A 17,374-nucleotide genomic window follows, 5' to 3' on the forward strand; every position below is an offset into this window, starting at 1 on the left:
AAAAAAAAAAAAAAGAAAGTATGAGAGGTCTGCTTTTTTTTTACATTTTGCGGTCATTAGGTCAACCAGTCTGGCCAAACTGATTTTCACTGTAGAAGCAGACTGGGCAGCGGCCGAGGGCTCCTCTAAGACCCTGGTGTAGAAGCCCCGTGCTTCTTGGGTGTGCTTGTTGGGGAGAGAGGAAGGGAGGAGATTTTCTTTTTGCTCCAAGGGTCACGGTATTTTTTAATGTCACATGTAATGGGCATATGCAAACAGTTCCCACACTGCTCAGTGAGCCAGGCATACAGTGTGTGTTTGCTTCCGAAACTTGCTGCTGGTGTGTGGTGCTTTCCTTTTCAAACATTGACTGCATTGGAGACTTAAAAATGGCATCTTGTAGTTAAGGGATTTTCTTGATGATCGTGAATATGACTTCTCACCCTGATCCTTTACTTTGCAAAGGGAGACTCGACTGTCGTAGGGACAAGCAGGCTCCGTGATTTGTATGACAAATTTGAGGAAGAATTGGGGAACAGGCAAGAGAAGGCCAAAGCTGCCCGGCCTCCGTGGGAGCCTCCGAAGACAAAGCTGGATGAAGATTTAGGTGAGTGGGAGAGCTCGAGGCCGCTGTGTTAGCTCTGCTTCACCCCAGCCTTTGGGGAAAGAGCCTGGAGACTCCCAACAGTGGTCTTTCTTACTCAGTTACTTTCCAGAATGCAGAAGATCTTATTTTATAAGGCAGGCTAACCTGTCTGTCTCTTACAGAGTTGTCTAGCCTCAGAATCAGAAAGCATTGTATTCCGGCATCCCTCTAAAAGCAGGGGCTTGTGCCTTAAGTTCTTGAAAATGGGCAGGCGACACTTCCCTTGCTGGCTACTCCTTGTTTGATGAGGAAGCATCACTCTAGTGTGAAGGCTTCTACCTGCTGACATAGATTTTTTCCCCTTCAGAGTCTGTTTTTAAGTGTCAGTTCTGGTGTTTGAATCAGACGGTGAGAGTCTCCCCCTGACCCACTCTGGTTTTTTTGAGACAGGCTTTCATTCTGCAGTCTAGTTAGCCTGAGAGCTAATGTCTCACCCAGGCCAGACTTGACCTCATGGCTGATCTCTTGCTTGTCCTTCAGAGAAAGAGTTGCAGGTGCAAGGTGCTGACGGTGTCTGCGGATAGGAGTGCTTTTTCCCCTAGCATAATGCCATGCTGAGATGTTATTACACTTGATCTTGGCCAAAAGGTGGGGAGTGGTCACAGTGAGACTTTCCATGTGCCACCACTTCTGTCTAGCCCTCCCTTGCCCAGATTCATTTTGTCGCATACTGTGCAGTAGTGGTTAAAGACTCCTCCTTGTTCTCCTTACCTGTTAAGTGACTGTCCCTGTCTCCGTTTTCCCATTGTAAAATGTGACTGACAGTGTTGTCTATCTGAGATAAATTTCATGGTACTGGATTTTGTTATTCTGCTGCTACTTTCTGTGTTTTATTTTTTGGTTTTTTTCCAAGTTGTAATGAAGCACAACACAAAGTATGCCATTGTAACCATTGGAAACATCTAGTTTGTTATAAGTACCTGTGCATTGCCAGCAACCAGTTTGCAGAACTCTTCTCCCTGTAAAACCGAAATGCTTCCAGTAAGCAAAAATGCAGAAAGTCTCCCACTCCAACCTTCATTACTTTCTGTCTCTGCATCTGAGGGCTTCACGTACGTCACCTAAGTGGAATCATGTTGTGTTTGTCTCTTGTCACTTACTTCATGCATCATAATTGTCTGTCTTCATGCAGTTGCTTTCAGGAACTCTGTCTTTTTCTGGTTTTGTTGTTGTTTTTTGTTTTGTTTGTTTTTGTTTTGTTTTTTGTTTGTTTTTTGAGATGGAGTCTCGTTTAATTTCACCTGGCTTTAAATTCATTCTGTAGTTGAGGATGGCCTTGAACTCTTGATCCCCCTGCATCCCCTTGAGTACTGGGGTTACAGTTACGAGGGAAGGGTTATACTAAGGGTGTTTCTACCCCCTCAGAGTCTGCCCCTGACCTGTGTCCAGGCCTGGACTACATGGCCCCTCCCCATTCTCTCCCAGCCTTCTGTTAGCCTCCTCTTCTGTCCAGTGGCTCAGTTGCAAGTGTCCGTTCTGTGAAATTGCCACTCTCCTTTCTGGCTCATAGGGACTAGCTCTTTATTGAGTCAATTCCATTTTTACAGTGTGAAATCACTATTACCGTGTTACTTTTGATACTTGCCATATTAGTTCTCATTTTCTTTATAAAATGTATATATTTTTCCAGCTACGTTATGACTTAGCACTCTGAAATGTATGTTTTTCATGGCATTGCTTAGCAGTGTTTGGTGTTGAGTAACCCCTCAGAGTACTACTGGAAGTTTGGGGCGTCTGAAAGTCTCTGCAGAGCCGTTTCGTTACGTCCATGAACTCCTTCTGTGTTCTCTCCCACCGTCCACCAGAGAGTTCCAGTGAGTCTGAATGTGAGACTGAGGACGACAGCACCTGTTCGAGCAGCTCGGACTCGGAGGTGTTCGATGTCATTGCAGAGATTAAACGCAAAAAGGCTCACCCTGACCGGCTTCATGATGAACTCTGGTACAACGACCCGGGCCAGGTGCGGGGTTTTTATGCTTTTGCTATGAGAGTTGCAAGCCCACACATCACATTTACGACGCAGGGCTGAGAAGGTGCATGCTGGCTGGCATTGAAATGGAACCTTACTCCCAGGGCTGTGAGTCGTTTCTTAGAGCCGTTTCCCTTCTGCTGCAGAGTTCAGCTGCAGGGTGTGAGCCCAGAACAGCTGTTCCTGAGTCACACTGACAGCGCCTGTGTCCTTGTTCAGAGCAGCAAAGCCATGCTGTTCAGACTCAGAAAGGCGGGAGGAGGGAAGAGCCTGGGGTGGGGGGCGTGGCTTGTCTTGCTGCTAAGTAGTGAACAGTACAGTATCCGTTGTTTCAGTTGGTAACAGTTGTCAGTTCTTATGAATTCTCTCCTTGGTTCAGCATGTAAACTAATGAATGACATAGCAGCTGGAACATGTAAAATTTTCTGATTATTTTGTTATTTGAAGTAACATCCGATGTAAATCGGTACTGTGTTGTTGAGACAGAATCTCAGTGTGTTGCTCCGGCCGGCCTCTTGAGTGCTGGCTTACATACAGGCTCGAGCCACAGGGTGTGCTTCTTTATAACACACTGGTATCCAGACGGGGCTCTCTGTAGCCCTGGCTGTCCGGGAACTCACTCTGCAGACCAGGCTGGCCTCAAACTCAGAGATCCGCTTCCCTCTGCCTCCCGTACACATTACTATCTTACAAATACATAGTCCATAGGAAAACGTGTCTTTTATGCATGTGATTTGTTGCATGTAGTAAGACACGTCCTGACTTGCTCTGTACAGTAATTTACCAGTTACAGTTTGTGAATAAGTTCATACCATTCAGGATTAATTAGAATTTTCTTTTCATTCTTATTAGATAACAGCTGTTTTAAAAGCTTTTTACACTTATTATTATTATTATATTATTTTGTTTTAAGTGTATGGGTCTCTCTGTGTACCACGTGTATGCCTTGTGCTCATGGTGGCCAGAAAAGGGCATTGGATCCTCTGCAACTACAGCTGTGAGCCACACTGTGTGCTCTGGGAATTGGACCCAGGTCATGTGGGAGAGGAGCTAGGGTCCTTAACCACGAGCCATCTCCTCTCATCAGCCCCAGTTGTTTTTGGTTTTTGTTTTTTTGTTTTGAAAAGGATTAAAATAATGGAAATGACTGAAAAAAAATACTTTGTGATGCCTTAGAGTTAAGTTTTCAGTGTATTTTAAACCATGTTTTTTTTTTCTTTTTGTTTTTTGTTTTTAAGATTTATTTATTTATTTTCTATGAATACACTGTAGCTGTCTTCAGACACCAGAAGAGGGCATCAGCTCTCATGACAGATGGTTGTGAGCCACCTTGTGGTTGCTGGGAATTGAACTCAGGACCTCCAGAAGAGCAGTCATGGCTCTTAACCGCTGAGCCATCTCTCCAGACCCTTAGACCATGTTTTTATAGCTACTCCAGGTTGACCTTGTACTGGTGACCCAGCTTCTTGAGTGCTGGGGGATTCTAACCAGGTGCTACCACACTTAGCGTTTTCCTTTCCAGTCAGATGAAGGAGTCACTTGTCATGTGATAGGATTTACACAGGAATTTATAATCTGTGGCTGTTTTCCGTATATTTTTCAGATTTGTATCCCAGCACTACAAGTTTTAGAACATTTTTGTCTGCCGGAAAAGAAACCTTCCTCCATACCCGGTCTTTTTCACTGGTGGTTGTTGTCAGTCAGGAAGTTCAGCCTTGCTAGGCCTACGTTGTTTTTACACCATTCTGTGTGTTGTGCTTGGTTTCCTGTCCTCAGTATACTTGAACCTTGTGAGGGGGTCCATGTGGGAGCACAGAAGCTGGTGGAGACAAGAACGTGGCCGTTTGTCTGTCTGCTCCCCTGGAAGCTGTGACTAGCACTAGGAGTATGTTAGGATTTTTGATGAAACGTTATTAAGCCTCTTATTTGCCAGCTGTTACTTCAGATAATATCCTAACACTATTTTTTAGGAAATAATGTTATTTTCCTGCTATACCTCCTGGAGCTGTAGATTTCCCAAAAGACTAAAAAGAATTTAAGTTTTTCACTGTACTATTTCTTGCCAGAGTCTTATTGAGATATTTTCATTTATATTTTAATTGAACACAATGAATTATAAATCCCTAGTACAATATATTGTAACAATATATTGTTATTCCGGTGTCTAAGGAGATTGCTTCTAGGATCTGCATAGATAACAAAAATCCCCGGGTGTAGAGTCTTAGGAATAAATTGTAGTGTAAGTGACACACACCTCTTTTATGCTTTCAATCTCTAGATTACTTATAATACCTAATACAATGTAACACCAGGCCAGTAGGTGATACTCCGTATTATTTAGGGAATGAAAAGACAACTGTTCATCTCTAAGACATTTATACATGATGAACTCCCAGAACTGGTCTGCTTGCGCGTAAACATGCGCCTTTGTGTGTACGTGGAGGTGAGTTAGAACATAAGCTCTAGTTGAGTCCTCAGGGACCTTCCATCTTTATCGGCAGCAGAGTGTCTCCCTGGCCTGGAACTTGGCCTCTTGGGCTAAGTTAAACTGGTCTTTGAGCTTCTAGGACCTGCCTGTCTCTCTCTACCTCTCATCTTGCCACCTCGCTTGGCTGGTACGTGGGTTCTGAACTCAGGTCCTTCCACCTGTGACGGCTTTTTAGATTTTGAATGCAGCTCCCGTTTGGTCTTCACACACATGATCCATTCTGTTTGTTGGGTTCCGTGTCCTGAGTATGACAAGTGTCACACCGCCATCTTTCTCTCACCAAGTCTGATGCTGTGTGGAATACCCATTGTGCTTTTCTGTATGGCTCAGCTCTTTGTTTCCTTCTCTTTAGGCCTGGCCTAACCAACCACAGCAGCTCCAGTGGTATGTCCATTTAGATGGAGTTTCTTTCTCTTTCAACACTTTATCAAAAGTTTATCATTTGTTCTTCTTTCTAGAAGTGTGACTTGAGTTCACGGGCACTTGCTATTTCTCCCCTCTGCTTGGCACTTACTGTTTACTTACCGAGTAGACAGAAACAAGGTGGACAGCGGAAGAGGTTGTGTTAAAAGTGTGTGTGTGTGTGTGTGTGAGTGTATTCTCCTGGACACTCCCCCGACCCCTCGGCTTCATACATACTTCAGTTTTTAAGACATTCAATCTGTAGGTCATCTTCAGAGCAGACTAATTCAAAGCCTTCATACCTTTAGAATATGAAATACATCTGTCTCTGTGTGTAACGTTATTTTTTTTTCCCTGAAATAAGAGAGAGGAGAGAGTCCTGCGGAGAGGTAGGAGACAATGGGACAGGTAGTGTGCTGACTGATACTGGTGTTTCCTGCTTGGCTGCACACACGACTTCAGATTCCTGGGTTGTCTGTCATAGCTTCCTTTTATCGGGCTTTATAGACAGTTGTCAGCTTTCCTGGTTTTGGAACATCTGTTTAATCTTCTAATCAGACAGCCTCTTCAGAGCCTCTGAGGCGTCCTCGCGCCGCGTGCGGATTTCCCTCAGTAACACTGACCTGCATTCCCTTCCTGACAGATGAACGATGGACCGCTTTGCAAATGCAGTGCAAAAGCCAGACGCACCGGAATCCGGCACAGCATTTATCCCGGAGAAGAGGTAACCGGCCTGGGTTAGGATCTATAGAAGCACCAAGGACTCAGAAGTAGCCGTGCCATTGTTATTCTTTTTCTGTTAAATGGAATAAGGTCATTGAAATACCGTTTCCATGTTCCCTATTACATATATATATATATATATATATATATATATACTGACAATTATAGAGAAGGAATATTTAATATGTGGCCTTTGAGTAGACTACAGAGTGTTGTCAAGGAAACTAAAGAGTTTGGAAGACTCATGTGTGTCATATGTACAATCACTAAGTGTCTTCAAACTGTACGCACTGTGGTACAGATGGTGGTTTAGTTTCTGGTATTCGCCGGCAGGGAGTATGCATTGCCCCAGGGAAGTGTCCCCACGAAGCTGTGAGGTACATTTTCTCTCCTTCTGGGGACCCACCCTGCTTTGGACCTACTGTAGCTCTTTATCTTCTCTGTGGTACAGGTCACAGTCTGTCTCTACCAACTGTGAGTTCCCAGTGACTGGATGCCCCAGCCCTGGCTTCTCAGACACGCTAGGCTTGACTGAAGAGCATGGTCCGACTGTAGTCACTTGTAACTTCTCCCTTTAGTTTCTTGTGATTTTTTTTTGTTTTTTTTTTCCCCCTCACTACCTGTCAGTTTGTAAGTTATTTTCATCAATCCCATGATTACCATCTTAGGATTCCACAGTAAGTCCTTAATTTCTGTTTAAAGCTTGTTTGAGGCTCTCATAAAGCTATAAGACTGCCTGGTAATTTAAATGATTTAGTTACTGTTGAAGGTCAGGTAGTGTAGGAAGGAGTTTTGACAAGGTTTTATCTGTGGGCATCTGATCCTGTGCCTCAGGTAGGGTGGTCTGACCTCCTGCTAGGGATCTTCATCTGAGAAGAAGTGGGGTCAGAGTAGAGGGGGTGGTTCAGCTGCTCTGTGGGCCTGATAAAACCACCCTAACAGAATTTTCTTTTGTGTGGCTGGAGTGGCCTTCATACCTTCTCATCCCCTGGTCTGCAGAGGAGCCTTTCTCAGGAAGCACATGACTTGGAAGAGGGTGCTTTGTAGCCGAGGATGGCCTCCTAGGAGCCACCCTGTGGACCAGCAGCTGCAGCCTGCAGGCTGACTACATTCATTCTCTATAGCTGGGCAGTAAGTAGTAGCTTTTCCTGGGTGGGAGACTAAGTGGGCAGTGCATCAGCTGTCTGCCTGTGGGCAGTATTCTTCTTGTTTGCTCTTGTACAGGTAGAAAGGGGCTAGGTAGCCAGCTTGTGACTGATGGTAGATTGTTCTCAAGGGATGGTACCAGCGGTAGCTAGCCACTTGAGTAGATGGTCACTAGCATGAGGTTAGCTTGGTGTTTTAGTCTTGTTAGGTGGGGCCTGTGCTGTTGGCGTTGCGGTCGTGTGAGGTGGCCATCTCGTCACTATGCTCATGTTACTCAAGTGCCCACCCTGGCAGTTCTGGTTTAGGTGGGACAGACACGATTGCCCTATCATTTGGTCTGGGACTCCTGTGCTTCTTCCAGAGAAGCTGTCCTCTGCTGATGATGAAGTCGATATACTTCCTCCACTTGCCCAGTTACAAATCACTCCCAAGACCTTTTCCTGATTGATCTTTTGGTCTTTTCTCCTTGTGGGCCCTTGAGGCTACTTCTTTTTCCACTCAGAGTACCTGGAACCATTCACAGGAGAGATGTCCCCTCACGCAGAGAAGGACTATAGTGCAGTCAGTTGTTTGTGAGCCAGGCCTGAGCTTTCCCTCTACTTCATGGTAATATCCTCAGTCGTTAGCTGAGGAGGGAGGGATGCTGCTGCCACAGTGCTGGAGCCAGGAGGGGTCTGGGCCACCTGCCAGCTGGCCTGTCTGCCCCTTACTCCTGTTGTGTGCTCGATTCTGTACGTGCCACCTTTAGGGTGGATGGCTGCCTCTGCCACTCAGCTTAATTGTTGGCGATGGGCTGTTCTGGTGTCCTAAAGCCAGTCCTTCCATAATAGTGAGATCCCTACCTTTCCATCCCTCCCCCCCACACTCCCAAGGCATGTGATTCTTTAGTAAAGATGACCAGGCCTAGGTCCAAGCACCAGCATTGTGATTTGCCAGTGTGATTTGTCATGGATTCCCTTGGTACCTTTTCCCAACCTTGCCACAGGATCTGCTGAATTGTTGGGTCATGGCGACAGGAGTGCCTGTCCTTAACCTAGACTTGCTAAGGGATCTTTCTTGGGCCCCACTTGATTCCGCAGCCTCTTGTGCCTCTGTGTGATGGCCAGAGCAGTCTTTTTGGGTGTGGGTTTTGCTGCCCTATGAACCCTTGGAGAACTTCCAGATGTTGTGGTCCTTTCTTCATTGTAGGAAGGGGATGCTAGAATAGTTTACCTTTTACTCTGAAGAAGATGTCCTGATAGCTCCTAGATAGCTGGAATACTGTGAATACTGTGGGATGTGGTAGGTTCTTGAACTTTTGCAGGGTTTTTCTCTGATCCTCTATAGTACATAATGTCTTCATTAAGGTTTCTAGCTTGAATAACATAATACCACAGAGATAGTGGAGCAGTTTGGTCTGTAGTATGTCTGCACAATTGGGACCTCTGAATATTATGCTGGAGATATAATGTAGTGAGAAATCCCAGTCCTCCTTTCTGGTTGGGATGGAGACACCGACTGGATGAGTTGCCGTGAAGTTTGGTTAATGTCTCATTGAGCTACAGCACTGGGCACAGTGGCTGCCATCAGAGCTGCTGCTTCGGAGAGATCATGGTAGCCCACTATCACCTTCCAGGGTCCTTTAGGCTCTACGCTGGTGGATTCAACGGTACCAGTACCTCTGTGAGCCCGAACTGTGGCCTGGGTCTCCATTTTCCTTGTAAAGCAGTATTGGTTTTGGTGCTTGGGCTACAGGAGTGGTGGTGTTGATTTAAGTAGGTTTTTCCTGGTCATTCTGTTGTGGTGCTCTCCGTCCCCGTTAGGAACCAGTGAGGGAATGTCTCATGCCAAGCTATGTCAGTTCCAGTGAGCTACTCAAGGGCGGGAGAAATGAGGAGATCTGAGGTAGACTTACTAAACCGAACTTGGCTGTCATCCCCTCATCCTGGCTACTCTTACCCCGTGCAAGGATAGCATATGCAGTCTGTGCTACCAGTGGTTATTGGCTACTGTGGCCAATACTCATTGAACTGTCTGTCAAGGAAATATCCTTAGGAAGTCCCCGGGAGGAGAGACAGGTGCTTATCCCCACTTTTAGTCACTTTGGTCCCTGGAGCCAGATTACTTTCCCAGCCAATGGATTTTCAGTCTGAACATCTTGATGAAGCTTGTGCTGCTCTGGGGAGAGGATGACTGTTGAGGGAGTAACTTGCCTTCAGGCACTTGGTCCCTGTCTGTCCTGGCTGACAGAGGACACCACCACTGCTCTTGGTGGTACAGTACTCCTCCCTAGTGAATTTCTCTTTGTGTGTCCTTTGGGGATTATCTGTCTATTTCCTGGTTGTCGGTCCTTCCTCTGCGGAATACCTACTTCTTTCCTCCAGTCTTCGGTTGGACACTTAGGATTTCAGCATCACCTAGCTGTGCCATTGCTGTTTCCACCTACCCTTGACGGAAACTGTGCTAGCAACAAGTTCTTCTTTAATCCAGGGTGCTTTCCCCATCTGGCCCTTTGCAGACGCCTGTGGCTGCTGGGGTATGCTGGTTATTTCTTACAGCTCCTTCCTTCCAGACACCTATACAACCGGGCTATGCTGTGAAATCACTCTCACTGTAGGTCTGTTGGCAAGGAGGCTGATTGATTGAGTACTGTGGGTGGGCTGAGGTATGGTGGGCACTGCTGTCTGACAGGCTCTCCCATTGTCCTGATACAGGTGAGTGATCCAAACAGGGAGGGATGTGCCCTCTTTACAGAGTCAGGAGGTTCAGAGGAGTCTGGGGACTTGAATGTAAATGTCCCTGTCCCAGGTTTCCAGGGCCCCGACCTTAGCATAACAGACCTCCCTTGGTTGACTGTCAGTTATCCTTGAATTATGGCTGTTTCTCAGGTAAGCTCTGGCTTGCTGGCTTTTTCTGATGTCTCACTGCAAGCGAGGGAAGTTTTTCCTGTGTCTTCAGGAAGCCCGCTGGCATTCACATCTGACTTTGACTTGCCACTGTCGTCCTCTGTTGTACATAGGATAGTAGGTTTCTGTGGAGCCACAGCCTCCTCAGTGAACTCTTCAGACAGTGTTCAGCCTAATTGGGAGCCCCACCAGCCGCCAGGGAATATGCTGAGACTTAGAAGCCCCACGGGGGATTTCATGCTAAGGGTTGTCTAAAATCCATGAACCCCCTCCCCTCTCTTTTTAAAAAAAATTTAAAAATTTAAAAATTGCTGTGGTTTCAAGACAGGGTTTGTCAGTGTAGCCCTGGCTGTCCTAGCGCTCCCTCTGTAGACCAGGATGCCTTCGAATTCACAGAGATGCACCAACTGCTGCCTCCCCAGTGTTCGGATTAAAGGCGTGTGCCACCCCCCCTCCCCCAGCGATCCTTATTTTTTGCTCTATAGTCCTAAATACTTGGTATGTTGTATTAGCTCTTCCAGTTGTGCCCAGTTCTCAGAGTGAAAATGGGATTTGTCTGGCCGCCGGATACCAGGGCTCATTTGTACTGCGCTTACCACTAGTGATAGGGGCTCTGCTAGCCAGAAAGTCGGCTCTGCTCGGAAATGTCGTCTTTGTTCCCGTTTCCTTAGCTTACTTATTCTTAATACTCTGCTATATATTAGCTTCTCTGGAAACAGAGCTAAGTTGTCTCAGATGCAAGGTTGGTCTTATACGACTCAGGTCTGGATTCCCCCCCCCCCCCCACACACACACACACTCAAATGCAGCCTTCTGAAACGTCTGCACAGCCATTTCAAAGAGCTTACACCTTCTTAAAAGAAAGACAACTGCTAGCTGCCTCAGGTACAGGGAAGCAGGACCGATGTCCCAGATTTCAAGAACAGATTCATGTTAGGGGCCCTTCTAGTCAGTCAGTCATTTGTCCCAGGGCTGTGTGTGACCCACTTTGGTGGTGTGTTTTATGGTAGTGCTACCCAGATAAACTGCCTGAGCGCTGGGCGGTACCTTGGGCTCAATGATGGGAACTGAACCCAAGGTGAAACCACTCACTCCTAGGGGTGCAGATGAGCTGGGACTGCCCAAGAGTCCTGAGCTTGATCGTTGGAGATGAAGGTGGGATTCTTCGAAGCGAGTCATCAGCCTGATTTCTGTGAGAGAATCAGGAGAGTGATGGTGACCGGCTCTGGTCGGGGGATTTGGACCACTTCAGAGTTGGTGTGGTGGCTTTGTTCTGCTGTTTGACCTGTGTCAGCTTTCTACGGGTACTTTCTGTCTCTTCTATGGAAATTTCTATTTTTCTTTTTTTAAGATTTATTTTATCTATGTGAGTACATTGTTCTTGTCTCCAGACACACCAGAAGAGGGCATCCGATCCCATTATACATGGTTGTGAGCCACCATGTGGTTGCTGGGAATTGAACTCAGGACCTTTAGAAGAGCAGTCAGTGCTCTTAACTGCTGAGCTATCTATCCAGCCCCCCCCTTTAAAAAATATTTTATTTATTTATTATATCTGTGTACACTGTAGCTGTCTTCAGACACTCCAGAAGAGGGCATCAAATTTTTGTTACAGATGGTTGTGAGCCACCATGTGGTTGCTGGGAATTGAACTCAGGACCTTTAGAAGAGCAGTCAGTGCTCTTAACTGCTGAGCTATCTATCCAGCCCCCCCCTTTAAAAAATATTTTATTTATTTATTATATCTGTGTACACTGTAGCTGTCTTCAGACACTCCAGAAGAGGGCATCAAATTTTTGTTACAGATGGTTGTGAGCCACCATGTGGTTGCTGGGATTTGAACTCAGGACCTTTGGAAGAACATTCGGTGCTCTTAACCACTGAGCCATCTCACTAGCCCGTGGAAATTTCTAATAGGCACAATGTGGCAAAATGATTCTTTAGAGCTCTCTGGGCTCCTCTGTGGTGGGTGATTCACTGGAGGACGGTCTGGATGCTATTGTTGGATGGGAAGTATGCTTCTGTTTTTCAAAGTGACACTGTGCCTGAAGTTCCTGCTGTGTGGGAGTGTGGCTGGTTCTGAAAGGTCTTGGTATCATGATGCCGCTGAACAAGAAGGCTAAGGAAAAACTTGCTGACAGTGTACATTTATTGTCTGTTGTCTGTGGGGGAATCTAGATGTGTATCTGCTGATGAACCCTGGAAGCCCACAGAATCATTAGACCTCACCCATACTCACTCCTGCTGAGCGCTTGGCCTTTCGTAGAGTGCCACCCGCTGTGATTCCTGCCGGGGTCTGTGGGTGCTGTACTCACTGTGCCACAGCTATTGCGGCGCAGCACATGCATGCTCTTCAGGGGAAGTTGCAGACTACATCTGTTATGTACAAACACAACCAAACAGTATGCTCAGGCCTGTCAGGCTCCCCTCAGAACTGCATCACTCTGCTTGACTGATCAGGAGCCCCAGATCTCTAGGGTTTATGCAGAGTAAGGCATTGTTATTCACCACTTAGGGCAAGGTTAAGGTATCAGCTGCCACACACACAGTTGGCTCAGCTTAGACACCACAAAGAGGTATTTCCCCAGCTGAGTGCGTCTGCAGCTCACAGGTCAAGAAATACCACAGCTGGTGGCTGGCTACAGAAGTGGTAAGAATGTTCCTCTACTCTGCTCCTGTGTGTGGACTGCACCTTGGCACTGGGTTCCTCACATTTAGCAATTACAAGTGAGGAAGGACAGGCCCGTCCCAGTGCATGTTCGCAAGTGCTATCTCCACAGGACAAAGAGCACACTGGGAAAGCCTTCATCAGGTCACCCCGGGGTCAGATGTTTTACAGTTGTTTTTAAAGGGTACCCCACCACTGGCTAAACATGCTGTGGATCTTACAGCATTGCTTCTAGAGTTAAGTAGGCTCCTCAGGGCCCAATTGCCCTGGGAAGGGCTAAGGATCCAGTAAAGAATTGACAATAATAGTCCATCTGCTTTGGAGCATTGGAGGCCTTTTCAGGCTCATCGCCTTATGAAGAGACCCAGTGCAGCTGTTTGTGGATTGATAGATAGGGCAGTCTTTACTGATAGTTGTGCCCAATGGGGATCCCAGATGGCAAGCTTCATGAGTTCTTCAAAGCCCTCTTGGATGCTGAAGTCACTTACTTACCTATTTGTACTGAATAGAACCAGACTATACCAGTAATGGGTCCCACTGTACATAGTGATGTCCCCAAGTACCCAGCTGATGACAGATACTGATTCACTGAGATGATGGGTTTGGTGGGGACACAAGGCCTACGGATACTTCTGATCTCACTGAACACACTTACTGATCACAGGTCAGCCCGGTTCTGCTTCATGACCGCACATGGGAAGGTTGAGAACCAGTGACCAGCTACCTCTTTTATTCAGTTAGTTACTATAGAGTAAATAAAGCAGGCAGTGTTTTCTTCCTACTGGTCTGTTAAGGAGGATACATCAAAGCAGTAGTCAGATGTGAAGCTGACAGTGTAGTCTATTTTAAAAGAAAGTGATTCTCAATTTGTAAAGTGTTTTCATTTCCCCTACTCCCCAGGCAATCAAGCCCTGCCGTCCGATGACCAACAACGCTGGCCGGCTTTTCCACTATCGGATCACCGTCTCCCCGCCTACCAACTTCTTAGTAAGTTACTCATGATCATAGTCTAGCCTGGGATGGCCTGGAACAGCTGTCTGTGTATTGCAGACTGGTCTCTAACTTACGGCATTTCCCTGCCTCATCTCCACTGTGCTGGGATTATTGGCCTGAGCCATCACACTAGCTTCTGATTCAGTTCTTACATCATTTTTGTTTTTAAGATCATTATGTTGATAGAATTTAACTTTATCATGCTAATGTTTATTTCAGCTTTCCTTTTATTATGTCTTTTTTATTTGTATTGGCACCATGAAATAACCAAATGTATAGCCAGTGAATTAATTATGGTGCTGTCCATTGGAGCGGTGACGTGGGAAGTAGGGCATTTCCACAGGTTTTAAAAGTCAGCAGACAGCTTACTGTCTTGGGACCAAATCAGAAGATTTGTACAATATGACAGCATGGCAATATGGTTAGAATGCACATGAACTGTGTTCTGGCATCATTCTAAGTGGGAGCATAGTTAACTAATTTTTACTATACACATCTGTGTATTATCCATATTACCCACTTTAGTTCATACTTTATAGACTAGGCTAAGCAGTGGTAGCTCAGGTACTACGTATGGTGGCTTTTAGAAGTCCCCTGAAGCAGGGAGTCTGTTCCAGGGTACATGTCTATATGTTTTGTTCAGTTGCATTGCCTCTCATCATGAAATTTATTACTTTTGGTTACATGCACTGAAAAGTCTTGATTTCAAGATCATTCATAATTATATATTTCAATAAGTTTATTTAGCTAGACTTCCTGTGTCATCAGCTTTACCCATTTAAAGTGTGGAATTCGTGATGTTTAACATAATTACAGACTTGCAAAGCCACCACAGTCTAACTTTAGAATATTTATCTTAAAAGGAACTTCATTTCCTTTAGGTGGCATGTGTCTGTGGACTTGCCTAGCCTATACTTTTCCTAGGGGCCGTATAGTAGCTGCTTTTTCTGTTTTGTTTCTTTTACTTAGATAGGTTTTTTTTTTTTTTTTTGGTTTTGGTTTTTAAGATTTGCCCGAGTTGTAGCATGTGTCAGTATTTCTTTCCCCTCTCTTCCCATGTTCTTCTTTCTTCCTTTTATCTAACCCAGCTTCTCTTGTGAACTACACACTTACCTACTCTGTATACAGCTGTGTAACCTGCAGCCTTTAGAGTGTTTTGTTTTTGTTTTTTTAAATTTATGGTCAGATAATACTCTGTGTGTGTGTGTGTGTGTGTGTGTGTGTGTGTGTGTGTGTAAACTGTATGATTACAAGGTTTCATTTATCCATTCATTCAGGTGTGTGTGTGTGTGTGTGTGTGTAACTGTATGATTACAAGGTTTCATTTATCCATTCATTCAGGTGTGTGTGTGTGTGTGTGTAAACTGTATGATTACAAGGTTTCATTTATCCATTCATTCAGGTATGTGTGTGTGTGTGTGTGTGTGTGTGTGTGTGAACTGTATGATTACAAGGTTTCATTTATCCATTCATTCAGGTGTGTGTGTGTGTGTGTGAACTGTATGATTACAAGGTTTCATTTATCCATTCATTCAGGTGACGGACCTTGGGTTGTTTCCATGATCAGAGTATGAGTGTGGGGCTGAGGAGATGACCCAGCAGTTTAGGGAAGACCCACTTTTGGTTCCCAGCACTCACGTGGCAGCTCACAGCCATCTGTAACTGCAGCCCTAGGGCATCTGATTCCCTTTTCTAGCTTCTCTGGATACCAAGCATACACGTGGTGTACAGAGATACACATGAAATAAAATAAAATAAGTAAAATAGGAAGAGGGAGGGATTAGGCGAAAGGGCAGGGAAGGGGGAACTCATATAATTATATTGTAATTACATTTTATTAGACAACATTTGTATGACTATGTTTTGATATCTTTTGGTATACTCAGGACTGAGATTGTTGATGTATGTGCTATGTTTAATACATCAATCAACAGCCTGTCTGTCGGAGTGATTATACCGCTGTTATTAATCCTTGTTCATCAGAATCTTCTCATTACACTGAATTTAGTCTTATTTGGTCACTCCAATAGGAAGTGACAGTTACATTGACAAAAGAAAACCATGTCTATAAATACTCTTTAGCGTCTCCCGGTTCTCATCTAGGTAATCTGTGAAATGATGATGTTTAGTATCTAGGTAAGAAGTAGTTTTTAGGCTGCCAGTCTTTATAATTTGCTCGACGTTTGGCATTTAATATCAAAAGAATTGGCTACAGAGAATTCCTCAGAGGAGGAGAGTGTGCTGTGCTGAGATTGACATTTAGCTCATAGCATCATTGATTCCGTTTCTAGGTCATTGAAGTCCGCCTTTCGCATTGCCTGGGTTTGGTGGGTTGTCTTCTCCTTGGGGAGGGTGGGGATCCATCAGCTGTGGGGTTGAGCTTCTGGCACTGGGTGAATTCCTGCATATGCAAATGGTATTAATTCAATTCCTATTTTGTGTTCTTGTTCATGTTTAGACTGACAGGCCAACAGTCATAGAATACGATGACCACGAGTATATCTTTGAAGGATTTTCTATGTTTGCACATGCCCCTCTGACCAATGTAAGTATTGGCTCTTGTCTCCTTCCTCAGACTCCCCTTCCCCCCCCCCCCCCCCCCCCCCCCCCCCCCCCCCCCCCGCCTTTATCTTTCCACAAATCAAACTAAATCCCCTTTATGTGTTCATACCGTTTATTTTGCATCTCCCCCATGTGAACTGCAGGGTGGCTGCAGCTGTGTCTCAGGCAGGCCTGTGAGCCTGCTAATGAGTCACAGGTTTGGGCTGCATTAAACGGTGTAAGTAAACGTGTTAGAGTAACATTTAGAGAGTGTGAAACATTGAAAAGGAGGGTAAACTGTGGGGTGATGTGATGAACTATTTTGGGGTTCTTGTCCTTCAAAGTTGAAGTTTGAAGATGTCTCTGAATAAAGGGAGGAGAATCAGGACCTGTTCAGGACACTGAGCCCAGAGTGACGGCATAGGGTCTCTGCTTTTGAACTCCAGGGCTGTATCTGTAGTCAGAGACTTGGTCTGACACAAGGACTTGGGATGGTTATCTGGTCATTGGGGATGGTTTTCTGGGCGTCAGTCTAAATGGATGCTTTGGATTGCATCAGAATCCTCCCCTTTTGAAGTTGGCAGCCTTAGGAATTGCAGTGCCCATCTGGTCTTAGGTTGATCAGTGATTGCTGTAGCAGTATTGGGAGGAACGTGGCAGTACTTTACCTGGGCTGAGTGTCCTGTGGAACCTAGTGAGTGAGTTTCACTGTGTTGCTTGCCTGCAGTCAGAAAGTCACCTTATAGAACTTTTCCACTGAAGGCTGAGTCTCAAATCTTGCTCCATTTTGCTTCCTTCTGTCATTACTTTTTACTTTATTAAGTAGATGGAATTCTAGGTACTGACACTAACTTAAAACAGTGCTTTCTTATTTTTCTTCTACATTATATCATCCTGCAGATTTTTATTTTATTTTTTTTTTATTTTTGAGGTA

The 17,374-nt window shown here is 45.3% G+C and overlaps 1 protein-coding gene across 3 annotated transcripts in view; it reads left to right on the top strand.

Annotated features, from left to right (window-relative positions):
- The window catches only part of Drosha (drosha ribonuclease III), a 105,991-nt gene that overhangs the window by 19,683 nt on the left and 68,934 nt on the right, over positions 1 to 17,374 (top strand). For all 3 annotated transcript variants that reach the window (XM_021182952.1, XM_021182954.2, XM_021182953.2), the window contains 5 exons: positions 445 to 586; positions 2,431 to 2,585; positions 6,128 to 6,208; positions 13,807 to 13,893; positions 16,358 to 16,444. In XM_021182952.1, coding sequence (XP_021038611.1) covers positions 445 to 586; positions 2,431 to 2,585; positions 6,128 to 6,208; positions 13,807 to 13,893; positions 16,358 to 16,444 — 552 coding nt within the window. The remainder of the gene's footprint in view (positions 1 to 444; positions 587 to 2,430; positions 2,586 to 6,127; positions 6,209 to 13,806; positions 13,894 to 16,357; positions 16,445 to 17,374) is intronic.

The sequence above is a fragment of the Mus caroli genome, chromosome 15, assembly GCF_900094665.2.
Source record: "Mus caroli chromosome 15, CAROLI_EIJ_v1.1, whole genome shotgun sequence".
In the NCBI taxonomy this organism is placed as follows: Eukaryota; Metazoa; Chordata; class Mammalia; order Rodentia; family Muridae; genus Mus; species Mus caroli.